At 46.9% G+C, this 9770-nt stretch overlaps 1 protein-coding gene across 2 annotated transcripts in view; it reads right to left on the bottom strand.

Moving 5' to 3' along the window:
* The window catches only part of LOC129867215 (A disintegrin and metalloproteinase with thrombospondin motifs 20-like), a 164137-nt gene extending 160779 nt beyond the window's left edge, over window positions 1-3358 (bottom strand). For both annotated transcript variants that reach the window (XM_055940473.1, XM_055940474.1), the window contains exons 1-2: window positions 2953-3358; window positions 2343-2707 (exon numbers count right to left, since the gene is read on the bottom strand). In XM_055940473.1, coding sequence (XP_055796448.1) covers window positions 2343-2707; window positions 2953-3043 — 456 coding nt within the window. In that variant the 5' untranslated portion in view covers window positions 3044-3358. The remainder of the gene's footprint in view (window positions 1-2342; window positions 2708-2952) is intronic.
* Between the last annotated feature and the right edge of the window lie 6412 nt (window positions 3359-9770).

Genomic DNA, 9770 nt, shown 5'->3' on the forward strand with positions numbered 1-9770 from the left:
TACACACTTTATAAATGGTTTTAGTCATTTAAGTTTACACTGAAAGCGTTTTTTCCATTCCGAAAATGTACTGTATATATATATTTAAAAAAATAAGTAACTCCAAAAAGTGCTTAAGCAGCCGGCCCAAGGATTACAATGACAGAAAAATGTTAAGGCCATGGTGGAGGGTACTCCACAGAAAGCTTCAGTTCAAGGCAATGGTGGAGGGAACTCCACAAAGTCCAAGGTGAGGAATCTCTGTCTGTTGGCACACAGCTAGCAAAGACCACTGTCATGCCCTATAGGCTGACTCATCTAATGTGACGTACAGTAAAGACAGTCCATCTCTCAGGTTAAATAGACCATTAAAGTGTCTAGCATCGGATCTTTACATAGACATCCATCACTTGGCAGCTGACTGTAGAAACAGAGAGAGGGACATATGGGCTACATAGGGGGTATTCTGAATGTACCCCCATTATGTTCCTTTAAACAGAGAAAGTCCCAAGGACACACATTTCCCACGGTGTGAGTTGTCCTCTAGATTCCTCTCAGCACCTTCATTAGTAATTATCCACAGCCCAGGATCTTTCTCCCGTTTCCCACAAGTCACAGCACACTGTGAAAAGACACAAGGCCCCTAGCCTCCCCGGAGGGAAGCCATTGGGCACCAGAGACAAGGGAAACTTCCTTCTCAAAATGACTCTTTTGTTTTAGAGGCTTAGTCATCCCTTAATGACCTCATCACACCAAAATGTGCTCGTCCAACGAAGCCCCAGCAGCCTCCACTCTCAGCGACTAGGCCAACACGTTTATGACCTAATAGCCTGGAGCCATGGGTGTACTGATGCTCTCTCTGTGCCTATTGTCCTGTCGTTCTCAATAACTGATGATATGACTAACGATTTGCACATTGTTACAACACTGTATATATACATATATACATAATATGACATTTGAAATGTCTTTATTATTGTGGAACTTTTAATTTTAATGTTTACTGTGCTTCTACACCTGCATTGTTTGCTGTTTGGGGTTTTAGGCTGGGTTTCTGTACAGCACTTTGAGATATCAGCTGATCTAAGAAGGGCTATATAAATACATTTGATTTGATTTACTGTTCATTTTTATTGTTTATTTCACTTTTGTATATTATCTACTTCACTTGCTTTGGCAATGTTAACATATGTTTCCCATGCCAATAAAGCGCCTTGAATTGAATTGAATTGACAATATCACAGAGGGTACTAATAAACTTTACAGATGCAAACACATTTGGAAAGGAGCTTGAAGTCATACATTAATGTTTGGAAAAGAGCTTGAATTCATACAGCACATCAAGTTGGGCAGGATGACAATCAAATCTCATAAATATTATATCTTATTTCTTCTTTTTCCAGAAGGTGAGGTACTGTCTGAAGTCATCCATTAAAGATGAAAGTACATAAATAAAAGAGGTAAGAGAAGGGTGTGATTCACTGAAAACACAATCAGTTGATGATGTTTTGTGCTAGTTAAGGTATACAGCCATGCAGAACATCTGATACATGACCAGTGCCAGTTACCCCAGGCAAAACCCCTTTGAGGTCAAACCCTGATCCTGTACAGTAACCCTATCTGACCCATAAAATCATCCCTTCAACACAATCTCACAATCTGGACCGCAGAGTGAAGGAAAAGCAGCCAACAAGTGCTCAGCAAATGTGGAAACTCCTTCAAGACTGTTGGAAAAGCATTCCAGGTGAAGCTGGTTGAGAGAATGCCAAGCGTGTGCAAAGCTGTCATCAAGGCAAAGGGTGGCTACTTTGAAGAACCTCAATTATAAAATATATTTTGATTTGTTTAACACTTTTTGGTTACTACATGATTCCATATGTGTTATTTCTTAGTTTTGATGTCTTCACTATTATTCTACAATGTAGAAAATAGTAAAAATAAAGAAAAACCCTGGAATGAGTAGGTGTGTCCAAACCTTTGACTGGTACTGTATATTCCAAGAGGCCTAGGCTATAAAAAAAAATCATGTGTGTCCAAGGTGTTTCATAATTTAAAAACCACATGTATGTCACAGATACCCACTTTGTAAACAATATCCAGCAGAGGACATTATGCAAATTGTGTGTAATAGCAGCATCACCCCAGTGGTATTACTGCTGAATAGGCATAAGATGGGATGCTTCCCTGTCCCTGCTCCACTGTGGTCAATGACACATGTCAAGCCACACATGCTCATGTTACACATATGCACTTCACTAGTGTGTTATGGGGGATATGCTTGGAATCCGTTGAAATGGGAATTGCCCGGGAGACTTGTCAGCAATGTCTGATAAAAATGTATCTAAGTTTAGAGTCATACTCACAAGGCCACTGCATAGACTGAAGACAGCGGTAGATTCAATCTTGGCGTTGATGTGTCCGCGGAAAAAGCAGTGACGCATATCGCTGAGGTCTTGTTGGCGGGACTCGGTTGCATTGCTGTGTTCCGCTCCCAAATGTGTCACAGTGTATGTGGGGGCGATAAAACCGGAGTCGGAGGTTAGATTGAGATGGAAGCGTTGTCCGAATGCGTCAATTCTGTAGTGAGCACGTAAACCAGCCGAATAATCTGCATTTACACTTCTCCGTTTCCTTTTGTAGTGCAATTTGTGGGGGAATGATTCTCCGAAATCATTTATCCGCAACGGGGTGATAATTTCATAGGATGACAACTGTTTGATGAAACTTTCTAAAAGACAAGGAAAAGTGCGTTAGAGTTTATAACGGTAATAAATGTAGCCAATAGAGATGTCAATGTAACAGTTTTGAACATTCAAATATTTTATATGAGAACATGTAGGCTACAATGTACTGTTACTCTACTGGAATATTTTCTCAGTGCCATTTAGCCTACTAAACATTTTAAACATACTCTCAGAAACTGCATCTTAACCGGGTGGATCCTACCATAAATCAACAAGATATGTAGGCTACCTTGTTTCGGATGCAATCGATATTCCAAGGAGTTGCGGACAAGTGCTGACAGATGACACATTAGTCCAACCAGCCAGATTGCAAACTGCATGATTTCCTCAGCGAAGAAACCACCGGCTCTCGTGTCCAAGGCAGTACTATCCTTCTTAAGCGCCTCTTCTCTCTCCTCCCGGATTCAGCAACAGGTCGTGGGATCTGCGGAGGCTCTCTGCAGCACAAGTCTTGCAAAGTGCATTGGCCTCATCGCATTATTGAACATGCATCCACTATCCTCTGCAAACACGCACTATTTACGATACATTACAGAGTATTTGATGCCTAGCGTAAACTACGTCTATATGGAAAGGAGGGATCAATGCCAACTAAGCTTTTCCTTAGCCATCCATAGAACACCCCTTGCACCCTAAAGGCTCGCCAACATCAGAAACAAGACCCGCCCCTAAGCCGGAGAGCCAATGGTGAGTGTGCCTCGACCACCACACAATTTGGAGCAGTCTGTATCCTACTCTTTGTGAGTTGCCTATGCTATGGTAAAAGAGAACTGCAATAGTGATAATGCATTTATAAAACCTGCCTGTATGTCTTATTATCATCTCAAAATGAACCAGTCAGTTGGCATTTTGATACTTAGAGAGACATTACATACTCTATTATAAATCAAATCAAATCAAATTTGTCACATGCTCCGAATACAACAGGTAGACCTTACAGTGAAATGCTTACTTACAAGCACTTAACCATCAATGCTTCAAGAAGTTTTAAGAAAGAAAGTGTTAAGTAAAAGATTGAAAATAAAAGTAGCAAATAATTAAACAGCAGCAGTAAAATAACAATAGCAAGGCTATATACAGGGGGTAACGGTACTGAGTCAATGTGTGGGGGCACCAGTTAGTCGAGGTAATTGAGGTAATATGTACATGTAGGTAGAGTTAAAGTGACTATGCATAGTTAATAAACAGAGAGTAGCAGCAGCATAAAAGAGGGGTCTGGGTAGCCCTTTGATTAGCTGTTCAGGAGTCTTATGGCTTGGGGGTAGAAGCGGTTTAGAAGCCTCTTGGACCTAGACTTGGCGCTCCTGTACCGCTTGACATGCGGTAGCAGAGAGAACAGTCCATGACTAGGGTGGATGGAGTCTTTGACAATTTTTAGGGCCTTCCTCTGACACCGCCTGGTATAGAGGTCCTGGATGGCAGGTGCCTTGCGGTCGGAGGCCGAACAGTTGCCATAGCAGGCAGTGATGCAACCATCTTTTCAGTCTCCTGAGGGGGAATAGGGTTTGTCGTGCCCTCTTCACGACTGTTTTAGTGTGTATGGACCATGATTGTTTGTTGGTGATGTGGACATCACGGAACTTGAAGCTCTCAACCTACTCCACTACAGCCCTGTCGATGAGAATGGGGGCGTGCTCGGTACTCCTTTTCCTGTAGTCCACAATCATCTCCTTTGTCTTGATCACGTTGAGGGAGAGGTTGTTGTCCTGGCACCACACGGTCAGGTCTTTGACCTCCTCCCTATAGGCTGTCTCATCGTTGTTGGTGATCAGGCTGTTGTGTCATTGGCAAACTTGTTGATGGTGTTGGAGTCGTGCCTGGCCATGCAGTCATGAGCCTTATTATATAAGCGTTATTATAAATGTTAAAACTTTCTTATGTCAAGTTACAAAGCATTATACCTGCAGACTTTAGTTATACAGTAGGCCTATAAGTAAAGTGTTACCAAATGTTTTGCCGGACTATTACAGAGCCCACTGCAAACCTCTTATCCGAAATTGAAAGTATGTCAATCATCTATTCTCATTAATGTACCTATTACATACACTATTGTGAGTATTTAAAAAACCCACATAAAAGTAAGAAGGATTTTTTTTTCTAATGAAACCTTGAAGCCGGAGCAATAAAACAGTTTGAGACAAAATAAGAATTTCATTATAACACCTATTAACATTACTAATTTCATGTGTTTAGAATACTTTGTGTCTCTAATTCATAAAAGCTCTGGTCAGTTCACTTCCTAGTTAGTCATTTGGGCATGTAATGTCTAGCACACACTTGATGGACATCTGAAAGAGACCATGTTTTTTCATCTTCTTTGGCCACAAATGTCACTTCATTGTGCATGATTATATTCGGTGGGTACCCCGGAATAGTTTTGGGATCTGGTCAGAATCAGAATAATCTTTATTCACCAAGTACATTTACACATAACCCATAATTTGTCTTAGTGTGAAGGTGCTGCCTGCAACAGACAATAAACAAACAGAATAGAGACACAAGTCCACATCATACAGAATATACAATATCGGTACAGTAAACATAAAACTCTGGAGTATAGGCTGATTACAGTAGGAAAACACAATTTACAGAGGGGATAAAGCTATACAAGCAGAGGGTGTCACGTTCCTGACCTGTTTTCCTTTGTTATGTATTTGTTTTAGTTGGTCAGGGCGTGAGTTGGGTGGGTTAGTCTATGTTTTCTATTTCTATGTGGGGTTTTGTGTTCGGCCTGGTATGATTCTCAATTAGAGACAGGTGTGTATCGTTTGTCTCTGATTGAGAGTCATACTAAGGCAGCCAGGGTTTCACTGGTGTTTTGTGGGTGTTTGTTCTTGTGTCAGCGTTTGGGCCACACAGGACTGTTGCAGGTTAGTCACGTTTGTTGTTTTGTTAATTTGTAGTGTTTTGTTGGTTTGCCATTAAATCATGAATACCTCCTACTCCGCATCTTGGTCCGATCCATGCTCCTCCTCGTCTGAGGAGGAGAACTACATTGACAACCTTTACAGAAACACCCACCAAACCAGGACCAAGCGGATTGGAGAAGGACGGCAAGAACCAAAGCAATGGAGAGAAGAGGAATGGACTTGGGAGGAGATCCTAGACGGTAAAGGACCCTGGGCACAGCCAGTGGAGTGTCGCCGCCCCAAAGCGGAGCTGGAGGCAGCGAAAGCGGAGAGGCGGCATTATGAGGCGCTTGCAAGGCAGAGTGGCTGGAAACCCGAGAGGCTCACCCAAAAATTTCTTGGGGGGGGCTAAAGGGGAGTGTGGCGAAGCCGGGTTGGATACCTGAGTCAACTCCCCGGGCTTACCGTGGAGTGAGAGGGCGTCGTACTGGTCAGACACCGTGTTATGCGGTAAAGCGCACGGTGTCCCCAGTACGCGTGCTTAGCCCAGTGCGGGCTATTCCACCTTGCCGCACTGGGAGGGCTAGGTTGGGCATCGAGCCGGATGTCATGAAGCCGGCCCAATGTATCTGGCCTCCAGTACGTCTCCTCGGGCCGGCGTACATGGCACCAGCCTTACAGGTGGTGTCCCCGGTTCGCCTGCATAGCCCAGTGCGGGCTATTCCACCTCGCCGCACTGGCAGGGCTACGGGGACCATTCAACCTGGCAAGGTTGGAGAGGCTCGGTGCTCAAGAGCGCATGTCCTCCTTCACGGTCCGGTATATCCGGCGCCACCTTCCCGCCCCAGCCCAGTACCACCAGTGCCTACACCACGCACCAGGCTTCCAGTGCATCACCAGAGCCCTGTTCCTCCTCCCCGCACTCGCCCTGAGGTGCGTGCCCTCAGCCCGGTACCTCCAGTTCCGGCACCACGCATCAGGCCTATAGTGCGTCTCAGCCGGCCAGAGTCTGCCGTCTGCCCAGCGGTGCCTGAGCCATCCGTCTGCCCAGCGGTGCCTGAGCCATCCGTCTGCCCAGCGCCATCTGAGCCATCCGTCTGCCCAGCGCCGTCTGAGCCATCCGTCTGCCCAGCGCCGTCTGAGCCATCCGTCTGCCCAGCGCCGTCTGAGCCATCCGTCTGCCCAGCGCCGTCTGAGCCATCCGTCTGCCCAGCGCCGTCTGAGCCATCCGTCTGCCCAGCGCCGTCTGAGCCATCCGTCTGCCCAGCGCCGTCTGAGCCATCCGTCTGCCCAGCGCCGTCTGAGCCATCCGTCTGCCCAGCGCCGTCTGAGCCATCCGTCTGCCCAGCGCCGTCTGAGCCATCCGTCTGCCCAGCGCCGTCTGAGCCATCCGTCTGCCCAGCGCCGTCTGAGCCATCCGTCTGCCACGAGCCGTCTGAGCCATCCGTCTGCCCAGCGCCGTCTGAGCCATCCGTCTGCCCAGCGCCGTCTGAGCCATCCGTCTGCCCAGCGCCGTCTGAGCCATCCGTCTGCCCAGCGCCGTCTGAGCCATCCGTCTGCCCAGCGCCGTCTGAGCCATCCGTCTGCCACGAGCCGTCTGAGTCATCCGTCTGCCACGAGCCATTAGAGCCGCCCGCCAGTCAGGAGCTGCCAGAGACGCCCGCCAGTCAGGAGCTGCCAGAGACGCCCGCCAGTCAGGAGCTGCCAGAGACGCCCGCCAGTCAGGAGCTGCCAGAGACGCCCGCCAGTCAGGAGCTGCCAGAGACGCCCGCCAGTCAGGAGCTGCCAGAGACGCCCGCCAGTCAGGAGCTGCCAGAGACGCCCGCCAGTCAGGAGCTGCCAGAGACGCCCGCCAGTCAGGAGCTGCCAGAGACGCCCGCCAGTCAGGAGCTGCCAGAGACGCCCGCCAGTCAGGAGCTGCCAGAGACGCCCGCCAGTCAGGAGCTGCCAGAGACGCCCGCCAGTCAGGAGCTGCCAGAGACGCCCGCCAGTCAGGAGCTGCCAGAGACGCCCGCCAGTCAGGAGCTGCCAGAGACGCCCGCCAGTCAGGAGCTGCCCGCCAGTCATGAGCTGCCCGCCAGTCATGAGCTGCCCTCCAGTCATGAGCTGCCCTCCAGTCATGAGCTGCCCTCCAGTCATGAGCTGCCCTCCAGTCATGAGCTGCCCTCCAGTCATGAGCTGCCACTCAGTCCGGAGCTGCCGCCCCTTATCCCGGAGCTGCCGCCCCTTATCCCGGAGCTGCCGCCCCTTATCCCGGAGCTGCCGCCCCTTATCCCGGTGCTGCCCCTTATCCCGATGCTGCCCCTTCATTTAGGTGGGTTTAGTTGGAGGGTGGTCATTGGGCGGGGGATACGGAAGCGGGGAGTGACTATGGTGGGGTGGGGACCTCGCCCAGCGCCAGAGCCGCCACCGTGGACAGACGCCCACCCAGACCCTCCCCTAGACTTTGTGCTGGTGCGCCCGGAGTTCGCACCTTAAGGGGGGGTTCTGTCACGTTCCTGACCTGTTTTCCTTTGTTATGTATTTGTTTTAGTTGGTCAGGGCGTGAGTTGGGTGGGTTAGTCTATGTTTTCTATTCCTATGTGGGGTTTTGTGTTCGGCCTGGTATGATTCTCAATTAGAGACAGGTGTGTATCGTTTGTCTCTGATTGAGAGTCATACTAAGGCAGCCAGGGTTTCACTGGTGTTTTGTGGGTGTTTGTTCTTGTGTCAGCGTTTGGGCCACACAGGACTGTTGCAGGTTAGTCACGTTTGTTGTTTTGTTAATTTGTAGTGTTTTGTTGGTTTGCCATTAAATCATGAATACCTCCTACTCCGCATCTTGGTCCGATCCATGCTCCTCCTCGTCTGAGGAGGAGAACTACATTGACAACCTTTACAGAGGGAGTGATGCTGCCATGGCAAATATATACAGTTTACAGTGTTACAGTGAGGTCTTTTGCTCTGACTTTAAAATTAAAATAAAAACATTCAAGAAGACTCAACGATATGGCTTTTATCTATTCAGAAACCCTCTCTGTAGTTGCATTGCTTGTTGCATGCTATCCACTGCCACTGGAAAGGCGCAGTGCACTCAAAAAATTGTTTTATATATATTTCCACGCTATGAGATTGTAAAAATATTGTGAAAATTAATATAATGCCATTTTAGTTAAAGAACATTTTAGTGCCTGACATTCAGCCTGTTTTGGTAGGATGGAGTTTTGGCCTGCCTGTTGACATCACCAGGCAGTAAATTACTTAATAGACCAATAAAAAAGAGAGTTCCAAACCTCTCTGCTAATAACAGCTAGTTTTCAGTTTTCCCCTCCACCGTCCAGACATTTCTAGCAAAATTCATGCTTGAGAAATTGATCTTTGCTAAGAAGCTTCTTTTTTTTCTTTTTACTATTTTAATTGAAACAATCATCGTAAGGTACTTAATTGTTACCCAGAAATTATTTGATATTGAGATCAAAACGGCTGCATTGGACCTTTAAAGTAATTCAAAGTGAGGCTCACTGCAGGAGCCACAAGATGAGGTAACTAAATAATGAATTTCACTGACTTCACTCTTTTAGGCCTATCATGGTGACAACGAGAGCATTCATCCATTCTGATAGAGTGAAGCCAATTTAACTGAGCACTTGGACGGCCAGTGTCTGTCCAAGCACCACAGTATCTGTGCAAGCACCTAAGCTGCGTATGAATCTGAGGGGTCCTTGTAAGATGTGGTGATTGTTCAGTTGAAGTAAATCTTTCTACTGTAGCTCCTCAATCTGATGCTTCCCTGATGTTTATTCATTGATTTCCAAGCCTCCCGTGAAGCCATTGATTCCTAAACCACTCTCAGAGCTCTTTCACAATCAAGATCATACTGTGAATGTAGAAGAAGAATTGAATTTGACAAACAGTAACCAGTTACAGTCCATCTGCAGTCCAATTCACTCTCAACTGCTCTGCAGAATAACTCTATAAAGGTGATGAACCTACCGCTCCAGCTTTCCCCTATAGATACACTATGTTACAGTGAACTTTATGGACATTCTGATTTATTCCAGTGCTTTACAATAAGGGTACATGAGCACACAAAGGTCCAACTCCCTGAAACCAAGAGAACAGGACGAAACCAGAAAGAAGAAACAAAGCAGAAACCATAAACCACATTTATTTAAGGTATACACAATTACAAAAAAAGGTGCTATCTAGAACCTAAAAG

The sequence above is a fragment of the Salvelinus fontinalis genome, chromosome 12, assembly GCF_029448725.1.
Source record: "Salvelinus fontinalis isolate EN_2023a chromosome 12, ASM2944872v1, whole genome shotgun sequence".
In the NCBI taxonomy this organism is placed as follows: Eukaryota; Metazoa; Chordata; class Actinopteri; order Salmoniformes; family Salmonidae; genus Salvelinus; species Salvelinus fontinalis.